Source organism: Enoplosus armatus, chromosome 1 (assembly GCF_043641665.1).
Source record: "Enoplosus armatus isolate fEnoArm2 chromosome 1, fEnoArm2.hap1, whole genome shotgun sequence".
NCBI lineage: Eukaryota > Metazoa > Chordata > Actinopteri > Centrarchiformes > Enoplosidae > Enoplosus > Enoplosus armatus.
Window position 1 is genome coordinate 6489497 of NC_092180.1, and position 18744 is coordinate 6508240.

Consider the following 18744-nt stretch of genomic DNA (forward strand, 5'->3'; position numbering starts at 1 on the left):
CATGATCCAGGTTTGCAACTGTACTTCACATTTTTAATGATTACTTTATTTGTTAACCTTAAATTGATGCAACAACTAACATTCTACAATAATGCTGATATACTACAGTCAAGTAGTAATACTGTATAAAAAAAAACCTGTAAAACCTGTAAGTAACCAGTGTTTATTTACCCATTTATAACAAATGTGAGCAGTGTAAAACCTGTTGTGCAACAAAGAAGTAACAACGACTGACCCTGACTGCAGAACATAACACAGAACCACTGAAAATGCCAAATGTCTTGCTGTACATACATCGACTACTTCCCTGTGCACATTAGAGAGTATGGCAGATTCTGCTGAGAGGCTCCGCATGTCAAATCCCCGCTGAATGAAAAATTCCTCTGAAAGACATCCCCGAGTTCGCAGTGCCAGGCATTCCTGCAGTTAGTCTCACCAGGACTCTTGGCCTTTAGAGCCGCATGCAGCATAAAGGGCATTGACAGCTTCCTCTTGTACTTAAAAGGGGAGCATACAGCACATATCAAACCACCAGGCAATTTCTCATTGTGTTTAGGACAAGTCAAGTCAATCCTTCTCTAACTGCAGCAGCAAAAGTGCTCTGTGGAACAAGGAATGTGTTACTGTGTTACTATAGACCATGAGGGAGGGAGGGAAAGTAAATTGGCTCGAGCTGAATGGGCCGAAGACACCTTGCGCTATTGTGAGGGAGCTCTCTCTCCACTTGTGTTTATTAAAATTAAGACAAGGTGTCTGCTGTAGGGATATGAAGGGTATCTTGTGGATTAGCTGCAGGTCCTTGGTGGGAGATGCTGGTAAGTGAGGCTCTAATTAAAACTGAATTATCCTTAATCACCTACAAAGATCTGTTGAATTAGCTCACTATTTCCACTGTCACTTTTGATCTTGTAGCAAAGCAGCAGACGCACACGTACAGTACAAGCAACGTAAAGCTTACAGGGTAAATGTGTCAGGCAGGCTAGGCGCAATGATGCTAACTGGCCTTGCTCTCTCCATCTCTCTCTTTACTAATTCCACTTCCAACAGCTACAACTTTCCACACTGTTTTTGTTTGAGAAACACTCAGTTGTGAGTCAGTCAAATATAGCTTACCTATATAAAAAATGAGTTTGACTTTCCTTAGCGTAACACCTAAAAACATCATCAGTTTCAAAATGTCGGAACATCCTCCTCCCTCTGATCCTCTCTAGTGTGTAACTGGTCCAGTAAAGGTGTTGAGAACGTCCTGTCAACATGTAGAGGTCTCTAACACAGTCTTGTCTCCTGTTCTGCCATTCAGCTTTGAAGGTGGCGGCAGGCAGAGAGACTTCAGAGAAGAGCTTGAGGGGGGGAAGAACACATTTGGTATGTGTGAGTGGTGACTCAGCCTTCCGTAACACAGACTGGTGGCAAGGTCAGTACACCTGGGCCAGGGGAAGCTGCAGATCACTGAAGAACTGTGGTTATGTGTGTGTGTGTGTGTGTGTGTGTGTGTGTTGATGGAGGCAGTGCAGCATGCTGTCACAGAGCAATCAGTGGTGCTGTGACAGTGGTTGGGCATGGGTCATGCTATCTTCAGGGAGGCAGGTGGAATCACAACTGTCACAACAAGAGAAGGGGATTCATTATTAATGGATAGAGTGGGAATCTCTAAACTCTTTTCTTTGTCTGGCCTCTCTTTTCTCTCATTTTTCTCTGTTCAGATTACATTTCTTTTTCCCCTTCTACTTTCCTCCTCTCTCTCCATGACTACCAACCCCTCCACCGTCTCAAACCATCTCTCTCTCTCTGCACCTTAATGCACCATGAATGCTAACTATTGTATGGTTCAAGGTGTTGTGGTTCAAAGTGAACGCAAATCCCCCTTTTGACCAGGACATAATCATAACAGTTCCATGAATTTGAAACATGTTCAAGGTGTGAAGAGAACAGTGGGGATTTCATTTTACAGCCAAGGAGGGAAGTCAGCGGATTGCAATGATTTTTTTTCCTGCTTCCAAAACACAACATTTGGTTCTTTACCTATTGCTCAGATATGAGCTATGGTATATAAAGAAACAAATGTGAGAGACGACAAATAAATTAATGGATAAACAAATAGAGATTAATATGAGAAACAACCTGGTGCCAATAGCACAGGCTGGGGCTTCTCAAGTGACTCAGCCATGAAAGCGTTTTTGTTTTCCTCTGGCTCCAAATGGAAAGCCGCAGGGCCCTTGAGACAAAAACAACTCTTGCATACCTGACTATATTTGCTTTTTTTTTTCCCCCTACCCAGGTCCCCAAGAATGAACCGATCGTTTGATTAGCACATATTACGATGAAGCCTGCGGCCCATAACTCGCATAACATACTTTGAGATGGCTCTGGTGGACCCTCCGGGGCGCTTGAAGCCACATGAACCCTGCGTGCCCCATGCTGTGTCACGTCTACAAAACTACAGTACGCCACCGCATTATAAAGCCTTTAAATATGACATATACCTACATAATGTCTGGTGAGGTGCCACAGTAAAGTGCTGCAGGTGAGTTGTTTTATGCTGTGTGCAGGTCCAGGCTAAACACCCATATTGCCCGTTCTATTTGAATGTGATGATGCCACACGGTTTGAGCTTTTAGAGATAAATTACAGTATATGCATGAGTAGATTTTCTTGGTACCTATTCAGATGCTTTAGAACGATGTATTCGTCTAAGATAACATTATGAACAGAATGCAACGAAGAACAATATATGACAGGAAACCTGCTTTGAAGGCAGCCAGTGAGATTGTGTGTGTTTGTGATCTGCTGAAGACTGAGAGACATCCTAAAAGGAGATTTCCCAAGCTCCACTGCCAGAAAACCATGTTGCTTGTCTTGTTTTCTCAGCTCCACATGCCAGCAAAATGACTCCATTACCTTAACCCTCTCTGCTGCTGCCATTTATCATTTTACCAGAGTTTTTTTGAGTTCTTAAGCAGAATTCTGACCATATGGGCCTCCAATGTGTCTGAAAGAAAGTGTTGTGCTGGATACCTACAGTGCATGCCAACCACGCTCAATGATGGAAACATTTGGAGCAGAATGGTTGAAGTTTCTATTCGTACTCACATGGATCTCTGTGATTTCTGACCTACAGAATCTTGAGCCCTACTTTTTATATACACTTTATTCAGTGCACCTGTGAAATCTGAAATCTGAAAAATGTTCAGGTTTGATTTACACTGTCAGAGAGGTATTCATTTAACTATATTATTGAGCTTGTAATTAAACAGCAATGTTGTACTGGACTGCTTTATATAAACAGGTGTGTCTAATGTTTTGCCAGCCACATTTACAAACATGAGGGGGGTAAAATATTAGGAAAACATTTAAATATGCAGTCCAGTACAACTCCATCACTAACCACGACCTTCGTAACAAACACACAGTTGCATTATTTAATTACTTATATAGCGCAAAGTCACAACAAACGTCATCTCTCTAGATCGCATTCTTTATAATACTATAATATTATTACAGAGACCAAACAGTTCCCACCATGAGCGAGTGGCAAGGAAAAACTTCCTTTCAAGAGGCAGAAACCTCGAGCAGAACCAGACTCTAGGTGGGCAGTGGTCTGCTTTGACCGGTTGGGACGGACAGACGGACGGACGGACAGACATATTAAGCTTCGTAAAGAAAGAATATGTGCAGAGCTGTTGCACTAGATTGCATTAGATTGTACAGGTGTACCTAATAAAGTGGCAAGGGAGTGTGCTTCAACACTCGCATTCATTCTTAGATAACAAGAAACTACCATTCTCTATTTTCGTCCTGAACAATAAGCGAGGCAGAAGTCACGACTTTTGTATTCGTCAGCTGAATCTATGCTTTCCACTGACATCTGAAACACCACTAAGAACTGTATCATTTGCTGCTGTGGGATAAGTAAGAGCTCAGCATGAGGCGGACATTTGCCATTAACCTCACTAATAGTTACTTTGAAGAAAGGAGCAAGAGAAAATCATAGGCCATTAACACTGATGGGTTGTATTTCTGACAGGCTTCTTTGAGAGGCTGAGAGGTTCTGTGCTGTTTGAAAACAACATGTAAAGAGCAAAATGGTGCAGAATGTCTTAAAATTGGTTTGAAAACTGTAGCAGAATTAAAAAAATCAATGACAGCAGTTGATGGTGTGGGTGTTAACAATATAACTGCACTTTAAAGGGATGTAGAGAACAAAGCAGGTTAAAGTTCTGAGTGTGACTTTGTGACTTGACTCAAAAATACAGCCAATTATGGATGATTGCGTCTGAAAAATTGTTAGCTTAGATGAAAATTCAAATGGCATTTGCTCAGCCATGCTGTCTTTTCAAGAGTGGTACGATCAATTCTTCTGTGTGTGTGTGTGCAGCATTGGCAGAGCTATGAAAATCTTCATTATGGAAGTGCTCGTGGTTCGAGTTCCACATCATTACAATTCATCTAGAATTCCTACTGAAAAATTTCTGTTCAATTTCATCATGATACACGGCGAGATATGATATTTCAGTTCTAATCCTTAAGATTGTCTTAACATCTAACCCTATGTTTGATACGAGTCATGAGTATGAGTTACGAGTCATTGTTTGCTGCTGCCTGTGGTCGGTACACGTGTCATTTCAACCATGGTTCTGGCTCCTATGGTAGCTCACTAAAATAAAAGACTTAGACATAGACAGAAGTGTGCCTTTGCATTTATATGTGTGTGTGTGTGTGTGTGTGTGTGTGTCTGTGTAGTGAAGTGAATAAGGTGATGCAAACAACCCCCCCCCCATGCTTCTCTCTTCATACACAAGTAAATTCAATATACACAATCATATTTAAACGAAGGCGAGAAGACAAGGAGGAGAGGAGACGGATGGCTTGGAGGCTTTGGAAGGGGGTTGATTTACATGCTCTGTCAATTCCCTGTTGCTGGCCGACATGCATTATTCATCCATTTTATTGACTGCTGGGGAATTCTATTAGGTGATAGAGTGATACTCCCAAGAACAAAAGATGACTGTCCTTTTCATGAGTGTCATCAGGACCAGCATGTGTCTGACCAAAGGTCCGGTTCTTTGTGCATCCCAGCACCTGGGGATGCTATCGTAGACACAGAGGGCAGTTGCTAAAAATGCAACATGGTGACTGAACAGCTTCAAGTGTTACATATTCTGTCATGGTGTGGCTGAGCTTAATCAGAATAAATGGTGAGCTCGGTGTCCTTGGCGATAGACTTCGTCTGATTCTAAATGAATTTGAGGCTGGGATCAGGACACTGGTGAATACATAAACAGCCCATTACAGTAGAATAACCTATCAAGTAATTGATACTGCAATATTAATCTTTCATTCCAGATACTGTGTGGAGATACTTAAGTTGAGTAGTTTCTCACAAGAGTGCATAATATAGTCTGAGTGGTATCTCCTACTTATCTATGAAAAACTACCAACAATCTACTTGGTCACACATGTCAGTGAGACAAAAAACATATATTTATTTATTTCTACTATTAAAAGTCATTAGTTTATGAATATGAATGAATGCGATGATGGTCTGACCTGACAAATGTAGGGAACGAAACTTTGTGTTGGGCGCGCCAATTGCTTGTTTTATCCTGTGTAAAATGTCATAGTGGAAAACAATTGACGCAGCATCTGGGACTGACAAGACGACAAGCATGTCACATTTCTTTTGTCTTCTCTTTAGTGACAGGTGTACCTGATGTTGACCCACAACAAGCATACTCTCGCACTCTTCCGTGCACAACTGCAAAAATGGCAAAACGAAGGAGGAATTTTGTCTGTCAGTGAACTTTTAACCATTTGACGATCTTCCTCAGTCAGGAGCATTGTACCAAATGAAGCTGAGAGACGATGAATGGTTTCAGGTTTACTTTCATTCATAAAATCGTTTACATACATAAACATTAGTTTGCACTTCCTTCACAATAACACACAGGTATGTAAAAGACTGCAAGCTGCAGTTTGCCAAGTTACATCAAGAATTTACAGTAACTCAGCAAAGAGAAACCTACTTCTCAACAACTGAGTTAGACAACGACCTGTTCTAAATTTCCATTTCAGGTCTTTGCTCTGTCCCCATCTGTCATCACAGACATCAAAGAGTTTTATAGCAGCCGTTGATAAGGCAATATCGACAGGTGATACAAAAGAAACAGCTATGTCTGTCTTCTGTCAGGTTATGAATAACATACTAATGAGACTCTTCAAAGAAACTCTTCAGAGAAAATCCTTTATATGGCACACTTTGAAAAGACTTTTGAAGGATTCCACTGTGTCTTTAAAAGTATCCTCAAGTACTTCTGAGGAGTCAGTCAGTGAGTGGAACGGCTAGCGAAGAATTTAACATCCAGGAAACAGCATTGTCTAAAACTACCATACATGGCTTCATTTCACTCATTTGGAATCACCGACGCTATCTGTGGCTCAGAATAAAGCTGTCTTTCTGCTATTGTGAACATTGACTGAAAGAGAAAAACAAGAAACATGACCAAGTTGAAGCATCAGCGGCAGACGCTTAATGTGATAATCCCCGCTGTCAGCGAGTCACCCTGCCTTCAATTGGTAGCTCTGACACATCTTCATAAACTTTCATCTCTTGTCTACAGCTTCGGCGTCGCCACTTTCAAGGCCCCGTTTGTGCTGTGCACCAAAGACCAATTAAACACTCTTTGGCGATTCCCCTTTCTCTCTCCCTTACGCTGCATACCCCACCAATTTTTAATTGACAGCAGCTCTTCTATCTCTCATGTAATGCCTGAGAGGGACAGGAGACTCTCAAGGAGAAAAAAGAAAGTTCCACTGCTATTCTTTTTAATTGTCAATGTCGTATTTAAATCAAAAGAACAGCCTTGGTAATGTATTCACCACACAATCCATTTCTGCTCTGAAGACAGGAGCGTGGGGGTCCACTTCAATATCGCAAAGACTTCCCAGGTTGTTCAGAGTATGCTTGCTAATTACCAACGGATACACCCTAGGGGGGGAGGGTATGCACGCTGGATAGTGTTTTGTAATTAATACAAGGTAGATTAATAAGTACCTTTTTAGCCAGCTCCCACTGGAGGTCAGAGGTACTCACGGACAATTCCATTGGCGTTTAAGACATTTAACTTGAGATGTGTGCTTGGAACTAAAGGCTGGAAAGTCTAATGATATTCTAGCGCCTTGTGGTTATCAATGTGATGACCTTACATTTAATTTCACTGAAGGCAGAAATCCCATTCTGGGGCTGGATTTAGATGAATAAGCCCCATTTCAGCTATTTCCTGTCGACCCCACAAGTTGCAAAGTTACTATACTGTAGGACTGTTACACAGGGGTTAGGTAAACAAAGTGCTTTCTTAATTGGTGAGAATCAAACTTCCCATGTCCAATGCAATTCTCTCCCAGGGATTTGAGCTGCTCTGCCTGAGCTAATGAGAGCCAGAGGAGTGAGAGCACAGGCGCTGTGACACTCTCTCTTGGCTCTTAATTTGTGAACTTCCCCTCAGCTGGCAACCCTGCAGCCTCGTCTCCCAGCTGAAGTGGCTTCATTGGCACATCCAGGTCCACTGGAGAATAGCATTAACACCTTGGGGAGCAGGTTAGCTAACAGGTTAGCTTTTGGAGGCCAGAGGCACCAGGTACAATAAGGAATAGTACATTATGGTCTGTGTTGCTTTTCAAAAACGATGAATGTGTAAGAGCCAGGGGACGCCGAGCACAGCAGTGTCTGGCTTTAGAGTGACAACTGGTGACTTTGATAGGTAAAGGTGGGTTTGAATAAGGTTTAGCACGCCAGTTTCTACACGAGTAAAAGCGGAAACATGCCTCAAGAGAAACCTGTAGCTTTTAAAGGCTTCTTTAATTTCTGGAAACGGATCAAAAAAGTAAAAGGTAAATCCAACTTACAACCACAGATCATGCTCATACCTTTCTTCTAGTAGCTTGTCTCCAAACATCCAACGTACATGCGGCGCAGGGTAACCAGTGACCACGCAGGGCAGCAGCACGCTGGCGCCCACCACCTTGGTCACAGACACAGGCTGCACCAGGAACTCCAGCTTCCTCTCCTCTCCAGTTTCTTAGATGGGAGAAAAAAAGGTCAAAGTTCAGACTGAGGTTAAGGCCGGGGTGAGTAAGTGAAGCTGAGCAGCAACCTTCTACATAACGGGTGTGTCATCTGTCTTAAAAACTTCAAAAGAACTCATGTCCGATGGGCAGTTGTTGCTGACACCCAAACCAAGAATGGTCAGATGAGTAATGTCCATGTTGATGTGTGAGACAGCTGAAGTCTCAGCTCTTTAGGAGTTCAAAGTGATCCAATATAATTCCAGCTGCAACTAACTGCCTGAGTAGCATCCTGCAATAACCAAAAGGTCATGTATGACCCCAGCACACACACACACACACAAGACTTTAGCGAAGGATTTGCAAAGCAACATCTTTTAATCATTTTATGAGTTTAGCTTAGATCATAACTCTATAAAGCTCAAACCAGGAATTTAATTAAAAAATAAAAAGTGTATGAAATCATTTTCACCAAGCCCTTTCTCTACTCTCAACTTCTCTCTCTGGAAACACCCAAGTTACTTTATTCTCACGCTGATTTGTTGTGACTTCAAAGAAACTAAATAACTATAAATGTATTTCTGTTGCTTCAACATCTGGCAGCATCCAAACAAAATTTCTTTCAATATCCTCACACAGTTTTATGAGTTTTCCTTCTGTATGCATACAGCCTTTTACCACTCCACCACACATCCTTGGAGGAGACATACAGAGATAAAGACCCCCACCGGGGTCTTGTTGAAGTCTGATTTATGACCTCTAATATCGTCTCTGTGCTGCCAGGAGCCTGGTGCTTAACAACTCAGTAAATAAAACTTCTAGAGGGGTGAGACGAGACACTGCCACAAAGGAATTCAGCCCCCTTTCGTGCTACAACTGAGTTACTGTCGGCATCACTGATAACCCCAGTGGGAGTTCTACCACTCCTTTTGGCATTCAACCATCTCTCACTACAGTTACGCAGATTTCTTCATGCTAAAAGGTAATGAGCAACCCAGAGAGGACACCACACCATGTACCACTTTAATCAAACGACGCACTGAACTATGTTTTAATTTCAATTTACTGCACAAGTGGTTCTGCCATAGAAGCTCTAACATAATTGCACTGTAATCAAGGGTGTGAAAATGTTTGATTAACAGGTACAATTGAGGACAAGCAGGGAAATACTTTCACTATTAGATAACAACGGCAATATAGTGCCCGACAAATCTGAAATCATTCCAGCAAGCATCATATGTTTGTGACTGAAATTAGTAAGTATAATTGTAATCCTACATCTACAATAAAAGCTCACTGATTCTTACTGGACAACATTTCAGCTGTTGTTTGACAAAACCTTTTGTCAATTTCCTCAACTTACCTGGCAGTATCTGGAGCTGGGCCTCGTCGCTGGACTTGGATGACCCCACATTTTCCACCAGACAGCGGTAAAGGCCAGCGTCGGCCTCCGAGGCGTTGCTGATCACCAGGGCTCCGCCGGGAAGCTGGACCAGCCTGGTGCTCAGCTCCAGCGGCTGGCGGTCTTTCTCCCACCGGGTGAAGGGCACCAGATCTGAGTTGACCTCGCATGCCATCACCTGGCTGCTCCCTAGATAAACAGTGGTCGGCGATGGCTGGCTGGCAAACCTGGGCATCCCTGAAAGACAACGACAAGACAAGAATGTAAGACAAGGACTCACTTCCAACGTCAACAGAATGACAAATGTTTCTGTAACATTTCAGGTGGTTAGAAATAAAAAGTCACAAACAACGAGAATTCAAATGTTCCTACATACACAAACATTGAAAGGCCCTGAAAACATGTTTTCTCATCAACGTCTTAGAGCGATGGGATTCTACAAGATACTATTTCATTTGAACAGTGTTGGTTATTTGACTTCAGATTTCTGTTGTTTTTTCTTCTCTGTGCTTTTCTGACTTGTTTGAAGTAGGCACATACTTCCGTGCACCAATCAGATTTGGGCAACATCTGAATCAAAATTTGATGATGTTAGTGAATTGTTTGGTCACTGTCAATAAAATCCCACACAGTCCTGATGAAGCAGATTAGCTTGATAAATAATACTTAAAGATTTTATTTTTAGTTTTGTTGTTTCTTATTTAGTCATAAACATTTAATGTTAAATACTTGAGATTTTAAAACCAAGTTTTCGGGGGGGGTGGTGGTTAATGAAAACATTATAAAAGTAGCTGAATTTGAAAATTATTATTGCTTTTGTAAAAATCCACCCCTTTCAGACTAATTGCAGGAAGGGAATCTGTTATTCAATTTAACTTATTAAACTTTCAACTATATGTATTTTCTAAACATTTGGAAGTAAGTCATACTTTTACTGAGCCGGATTGGAAAAACAAACAGACACTTTAACACAGCAGCTAGGGAAGTTATCATAAATGTGTTAAGCTATGACAAGATGCATCTTTGGTCTAATTTCAGAGCGGAAGAACATAACAGCATGCTGGACTTGACATCTTGCAATCCATATTCAGGACAGATTCTCAAGCGTGGAGGGAAAAAAATGTAACCCCCACCCACCCCCGATCTCTTGCACACACAAACTCTCATGCAAGCACACAACCACCCACGTACAGTTGTGTAGCACAATCACTTATCCTCGATGGTGGATGTTAATTTGCCACACAGAGCAGGAGACACGCAGCACTAATTAAAAAAGGCTGGATCCACAGGCTGTTTGTGCTGCTGTACCCCGACTTTTATCTCAATGCAAAATAATTATTTCCTGCGTTTGAAGCCATTGATGTGAAACCAACACTCGCGGGCCACGTTCGTAACAATCGCATACAATGGCATCAATTAAAAAGAACTTACAATGTGTAAACTGCAAATGGTATTCTTGGGTTTATTAGTGAAGAAGGAAGAGTTGTTTTTAAAAAGTAAGAAGGCCACTCTATCCACAATAAAAAGACTATCATGCTGTGTTATTACCATGGAGGGCCTCTTGAGTTTTTGGGCTGATTGTGGTTGTCTCCTTGGTAATGTGTGTGTGAGAAAGAAATGAATGGATAGAAATATGTGTGACTATGGATGAAAGAAAGAGGCTTGTTTCAGTGTGTGTTTATCTATTTATGAATTTAAGTTTGCCCTGCTGCAGCTGCACTCTCATGCAGGAAGCGATGCCGAAGACTTGCTGAGTGACGATTTGGCGTCTCTGCCCCATCTCACCTACAGACAGCTCTTCAAATCCCCTGCCAAGAGTGGCTCCGGGGTAAATCACACTTAAAGATAAGGCACCAACAGCTACAGACTCTCCTCTAGCCCGGGCCAACGTGCACAGCTTCTCTGAGTATATCTCAGCACAATAGTTCAGCTAATATGGACTTAGCTGATTCCAGCACTGATATTTTTGTATCAAAGCTGCCAATCACCTACTGTATAATCACGCCAGGGTGAGGAAGAAAAGTCTCAGCTGAATCATTTAGATTAGAGTCACTGAAGCTCTACACTGAATCAAATACTCTTTTTATGATTAGCAGATGTAGTGCAGGGTGAGTAATCAGTCTATCCAACGTTGGGGGAAATTCTGGCATATATTTCTCGCTTTCAATGAGGATTTCATTTATCAAGAAAGAAAGATTGTATGTTTAAAAAAAAGAATTGTATTGCAGGTATTGTAGCTGTAATCAGGAGGATATAATGGTAGATACATGATGGTGGTGTTTACTGTAATAATGAATTCACTGAATACGAATGGCATGTTCTTTTACAATATAAACTGTAAGCTCATATATGCGTGAAGATGGTCTATTTTCTTTCGTTATACTTATCAATATCATTATCTTGATGATATTAATAAAATGGACATTATTTCATCTGTTAGGTATTGTGCTGTATTAACCAATGTGTTTGATGTTACTACAGTGAGTGCATAACTGTGTATTTTTGTGTCTCTAGTAGTTCTTTTTTTTTTTTTTGCTTGGCTTTATATGGTGTTTGTGCTAAGAAATGACACATTAATAAACTTAACTGAATTCTCAGAGTGGACAATATGGGGTGGCTTATATTGAATATCAAATAAAAGGCCAATATCTGTTCAACATACACACAAGCTGATATGTTTGTCTCATCTTACATGACACAAATAACATTAGCTTACACTGCACTCAAGATACTGAAAAATTCAACACTTGAATCTTCATGTATCCACAAAGCGCAATAAACACTCCAAGCAAAGATCAGACAACAGAGCTGTCGTGGCTCATTGCCTGACTGTACCAGTCTGATAAAGACAAACTAGAGGCATGGGCTGGTTTTAACGGACGGGGCTCTCTACACAGGAACAGAAATCCTTCGACCCATGGAGAAATGACATTTCAAAAGATGAGGTTGAAGACGATGCTCTGAGCTAATGCGCCCCAGGTCTAATAGCTTGAGATATACGCGAGACATTGTGCAACAGCTTGAGACTTGACATTTGGCCCAAAGAGGACACAGGAGAGTGTCCTGAAAGTCATCTGCAGACATGACAAGAAATTATGGTTCCACAAAGACTGAACCTTTGCAGAGAGGAGAGGCATCTTCAGTCCACATTGCTGTGAGTGCTTCCTGACTCAGTCTGCAGTGACTCTGCTGTGCTTCCAGTTCTCAATCGACTTATCCTTTGTTCCACCAGCCTCATCACATCTCTCAAGGCTGAGTTCATCAGTTTGCTTTGTCTTAAGGGTGTGTGCGTTTGTGTGTAAGTGGGTGCATGTGGGGATCCTAACTCAGACAGGCATGACTTAAGACGTAGCCATGCCATTTTGTAACAGCCAGTGTTCGTGAAGTGGACGCTTCATGTTATGATGTCTCGATGTATGTGTGTGTGTGTGTGTGTGTGTGTGTGTGTGTGTGTGTGTGTGTGTGTGTGTGTGTGTGTGTGTGTGTGCTCATGCATGTGGACGAGCTACAGTGTACATAAGAACATTAAGTGTGGGTCAAGGCAGGGTACTGCAGATGGGAAGTGGCGAGTGTAGATGCTAACACTATCGATTCCAATTAATCACAATTCTCCATTTAAATCGACTGGGTGGGGGCTTCATTTTCCACACCCTTGCTCAGCACCATCTATTGAACAGAAGTGCTGTACTGCCAATCTCAACACTTATTACCAGAGTGTGATAAGGCCAAATGATTCCAAGAGAGCAATAATGTCTCTCTGGCTGAATCACAAGAATGGAGAGTTTTTATGCTAATGGAAAGCAGTCTTTTTGCTCATTTCATAAAGAATATAGAGCAAAATGTGCTGATTTTATTGTGCCTCCAAACAACATTTTCCTAGGAAATAAAGCGGTTAACCAAATGGTGGCAACAAATGCCTCCTTTGTGAAGAGTCGTAAGTTAGATTCACCAAACCCTACATCAAATGCTTGGCTTTGCCAGCAGAGCTTATAATCATATGAATGCTAATGAATGAATGTGTCCATCATCGGATGGAGATTAGCAGAAAATAATTGTGCTGCAGAGAGCTACGAACAGGCGTAACGACTGTCTACCCCGCCTCAGAGCAAAAACCGAGTGCAACTACGCATGCACATACACATGCATGCACATACACAGACATACACTTAAATCACACAGTTGGGTTCCTACTATTCTTAATTAAAATCAGGTATAGAATAACAATGAGAAGCTTAATGGAATATGCAGAAGGCTTTAAGGATCTCCCTCTAGATTCAACTGAATTAGTAACTGAAGGCAGAATGGCTGCCTTTCACCTTGGATCAAAAATACAACAGTGCTCTATGTTACATATTTTCAAGCAGAGTCATTTTAAGTAATTAAGGAAAAAAACTGAAACTGGCTTTCATTTTGGAGCTGCTCGGAGAGCTTATACCTCCATATATGTCTCTGGCCCGACAAAGTGCTATGTTTGGACTGGTAACATGAAATGACCCATTTTCCACTGTGAATTTGGAATGTAAAACAAAATGTATTAAAAAACAAGCAATCAAAACAGTGTGTACAGTTAATGCATCTGAGCATGCTCACAGTAACTGTTATACCAAAGGATACCTAAAAGATCTAACTAGTCATCTGAATCATAATCTAAGCTTTACTTCTTTACTTCCTATAGAAATCACCCTATTTCACTAATGAGGGCCAATAACACTGGAATATTTTCCCTAAACAGTTTAATTTATTAATGCAATTTATGTAAATGTGTATTGTTACATGTACTTCTAACAACTCTGACTAGATTATGATTCAGAGGCATGATGATAAAATCTATGAATAACTTAAGAGTTCAAATCAGTTTACATTTATCTCTGATACAATGACTATATTCACAAAGAGGAAGGATAATAAATTAAATTCTGGAGCCCTGGTGCTCAAGTAATAGTCTTTATGGTTATCCTTCAGATGCACAAAATCTTTATGCTGGCAACTGATGAAAAAGCCAAGATGCCCACTTAAAAACTGTGTTGCACAACAGCAGTCTTATTTGAGCTATGAATTTGGCAGTTAACATTTACAGGATCTGCAAAAACACCAAACTTTATGCTAGGCTAAGGCGGTCAAAAGACTCAATTTCAGTAAGAGAGATGGAAACAAAGCAAAACATCGTGCCTATACTGGACGAGTCATGCCTACAGGGATTATGGGATACTGGCTAAACCATGGGATGTTTTCCAGCTGTGCCCCCCTGCTGGCAAAGGGAAAAATGAGGGGGAAACATGATAGGCGCTTAAGATACAGTTTATTATTCGAAATACAGATGAACTTAAATATAAAGGCCGGTAAAGATGAGCTATTGGAGATTTATCTTGCATTGCGACATCATTTTAAGAACTTTCCAGCACATCTACAGTGGAGCTTGACAGTAAATGTTTGGTTTTAGTATCAGTCCCTTACAGAGTCAAAGAGCAAGATCTCCTCTCCAGATTTTACATTTTGCAATCATGAACAATCAGAGGGAAGAAATACATCGCAAAAGATCCCAATTTCCAGAAGGTAACACAGCCACGACTCTCTCTCATTCTTATCACACCATTATTTCCACTATTTCTCACTCTTTCTCTTCTCTCTGAATTCAACAAGTTCACGCCCATTCTCTGGAGGATGGTGAAAGCCATTCTGGGAAATGCAGGAAATCAATACCTGAAATTGAAGTACACAAGTCAGGCTGAAGGAAAGTGGGTACACTAAAAAAGTAAATTAAAGCCATTCATGTCAGAATAATTCCTAAAAAGCACTGACTGTAACAAATTGATATTTACTGGTGTATGACCATTCAAAAAAGGAGGACAGTTTTCCTTTTAAGCACAATAATGACACCTTCGCTGGCTCCATCTTTCCCTGCAACATTGTCCTCCCTTATCAACACATCTATTACGGTTTTGCAACCCATGCACGCGAAGACAGAACAACCACAATCACATTGCTGGTGCATTTATGAATTTCAAGAAACCAGACAGAGCCAAATCAAGTTTGCTGAACCAAAAAAGACCAATTTCAGTCAGCAAGGTGATAGATGCAAATCCAGAGTGTGAAGACATCTAATCAATGGCAATGACAATCTGAGACTCAGGGCAAATGGGGGAGTGGCAGGGTAATCAAGTAGTCCAAAAAAAGACAATAACGTCTATAAGAAGTACTGGCTTTGAGAAGTGTGTGCTTAGGTAAGGTCTAAATGTATTTCCCTGCTGTAAAGCCCCTCTGTACAATATGTACTTTGCTTTATTCAGTTCAGTGCCTCTTTTCTGTTCATGCTCCCTTTCAGGCCAGCTGCAGCGTAAGTGATAATTAATTCCCCAATTGAAGGTTTCAGAGCTTCAGGGGAGAATATTTCTCAGGTCTTCCTTCATTAAAGAACATCATGCTATTCAGCCTACACACTTCTTACAGTAAAACCGTAAAGTATTCACGCCTTATTGACATTTTGTACTTTTAGAGGATTTTAAATAAACAATTCAAACAGACTCAGTCAAAAACAAAGGGAAACACTTGAAAGTTATGAAGCTATCACTGAGTTACCAGTTCATTAGGTACAGCAGCCCAATCTAATACAGTCACAACTGCAATAAGTCCAGCCTTGTAACCTTTGTAAAGCTTCATGTGGTTATTGGAGATGTTGGTGATGTATTTGAATGCATTATTGTCTTACATTCTGTACCCCTTGGGTGCAAATGAGGGATGTTCAAATATTGAATGTTCAAGTCAAATACAACAACCACACAGTTACATCAGCGCCTCTCTGGCTGTCAACAAAGCCTGAATATTATAAACTCTACTGCAGTAAAGGTTATTGTTGGGCTATTGTATTGGATTGTGTTAGCCGGTGCAGGTGTACGTTATGAATTACTACATCAGTGTAATTTCAAAATACAGAAAATCTCACCTACAAACATTGTTAGAATGACACTTTTTCCTGTACAAGTTGTAAGGATCTCATGTGATGTTTTTCTTGTGATTTTTTGTGTCAGATTAAAGCTGCAAAAAGACATTTAACTTATTTTAGTGTTATTCATCCAATTTCAGGGTTTACTTTTAAGACTGGATTAAAAAGCCAGTGGGCCGATTACTTCTGGGTTTCTGAGAAAGCACTGTTGGACCAAAATGCCCACAGGGCTTCATGCGAGAAAATAAACCTCCCATTGGTAAAGCATTGGTTATGTGTGATTATTAGTACATTAATGCACTCTGCATGTGCATGCAAATATGTGTGCACAAGCGCAGGCAACACCATGGAATTTGATGGGCAGTAAAAGGCAATCAGTTGCATAAAAAAAACGGATGTCTGCTCTGAGACAAGTGCTTATATTTCTGCTTTGCTGCATCTGTTTTCAAACTTTAATTGCATTGTATTGCAAAACCCACTCAAACGCATTCCCTCCAAAGACAACTCTGTTCACCCCCTCTGTTATCACTCTTAATAAAGGCACTTAAGGGTTTATGGTACACAGAAAAAAAAGATAATTCCATCTCTCTAATGCAGTCAAGATCATTGTGAATTTAGCTTTGAGGGGTGGTGCTTTAGTGATGTGCTTAAGTGGCTGTGCATGTTACATGAAAACCACAGCATGAATTCTTCATATCCTATGCCAAGAGGGAGTTTGCTCTTGCTTCTTTTGGTTTAATACGAATATGGGATGTGGTCAAAAATGGGGCCAATTCAAGTATTTTACAAAGAAAACCTCAATGTTTAATTACAAAGTTTGTATGGCCTGATAGGGAAAGATATAATAGACGTATAACCACCAATTTTTGAGAAAGACTGTGGGTGTTCATCTAAAAATACACATAAACTTGCAAGTTAAAATCTGTACAATCAACTCGGAGGAAAGGAAAACAGAGTTTACTGCTTTCATAGCAAACAAAGTCAAGAGAAGTGAGGAAACTGAAACTTTGAGGGTCCTGTCAGTTTTAGAAAGATGTTTGCTGATGTTCTTCACTCGTTCCACTGTATAAAAAAAGGTAACAGCAACCTTCATCCTGTCGGGGGTGACAGGTGGGAGGTCTCCCATGATTGACAAGAATGAAAACAGGATTAATTAATGACTGTGGGTTGGAATCTAATAAAGAAGTCACTGAGGCACTTCATCATGTATGAACCCTGACAAGCCTGACATACTGTGGAAATGATGAAATGCACCGTCTGGCTGTGTCATCACAACATGTTTGTCTTTTTCACCAGCAAAGAGGGGTGACTGGGAGTGATTGCTACAACCATAAAAACTGTTTAAATCTCATTTATCAAATATGTTCAGTTTTCATGTGTCTGTTAACATAAACATATAACACCAGTTTACAACTGAGCTGAAAGTAGAACTGCTTACGCTAATAACCCTTTTGGCAGATTGAAACATACAATGAACAGTTAATCAGTGCAAAGGCTGTGGCTTGAAGATGAATCAGCGCTTTAGAACTCTATAATACGTGTGCAGAACAACGGCAACCACAAAAGCACACACACTCCCTAACACAGAAATGCTTGTGTTGTGCACACGTCAGAAGGACAGACTGAAGATGGATGGGTGGCGTTCCACGGTAGTCAACCTCAGACAGGGGTTCTTATTTTATCTGCTGGACTGTAAAAATGGCTCTCGGGTGCAGGAGAAAGAGAAATCCGGACCTTGTAAACAGTCAGTGCCTGAAGAGAGTACAGTAAAACCCTAAAAAGACAACTGCTGTCCAGAATGACAGCCTATTGTTGAATCTCCAATATGACGACCTGAAGACAATGATAGCAGAAGACAGACATGTATACTGTATATACAGTATACAATAAATAAATACAACATTTCATTGTTGAAAACAAAGATGCAGACAGACGCCGATTCGAGCAGTAGTAGTGTATTGAAGGAATTGATCCTCAGCCAACAGACACCTTTAAGTATGTTAAGCTAACTCTCTGCAGGGCTTAACATCTTTGATAGCTCTTAGCCAGGGGAGGGATATTTTTAACTGCTAACCCACTCTGAGTAGAGACCAGATGTTGTGCAAAGAACGCCCTTCTAAACATTTATGACTATCAGTGTATGGGCCCTAGGGCGCAGCTGCTGTTTGGAGTACAACTGCGGCGAGGAGAAGTCACCCCCGCCTGATTACTACATTTCTCACTCTTTACAGAAGCGATTTCTTGCTTTGTTTTTACAACAACGCTCTGGAAGATAGGCAATATAACGTGCACTTTAGAGGACAGCCATTGTAAAAGGTCTGCTCTGAACAAATGTCAGTAA

The 18744-nt window shown here is 40.9% G+C and overlaps 1 protein-coding gene across 1 annotated transcript in view; it reads right to left on the reverse strand.

The window, feature by feature from the left end:
• The window catches only part of neo1a (neogenin 1a), a 145532-nt gene that overhangs the window by 56139 nt on the left and 70649 nt on the right, over positions 1 to 18744 (reverse strand). The window contains exons 3-4 of the mRNA XM_070922966.1: positions 9425 to 9700; positions 7924 to 8074 (exon numbers count right to left, since the gene is read on the reverse strand). Coding sequence (XP_070779067.1) covers positions 7924 to 8074; positions 9425 to 9700 — 427 coding nt within the window. The remainder of the gene's footprint in view (positions 1 to 7923; positions 8075 to 9424; positions 9701 to 18744) is intronic.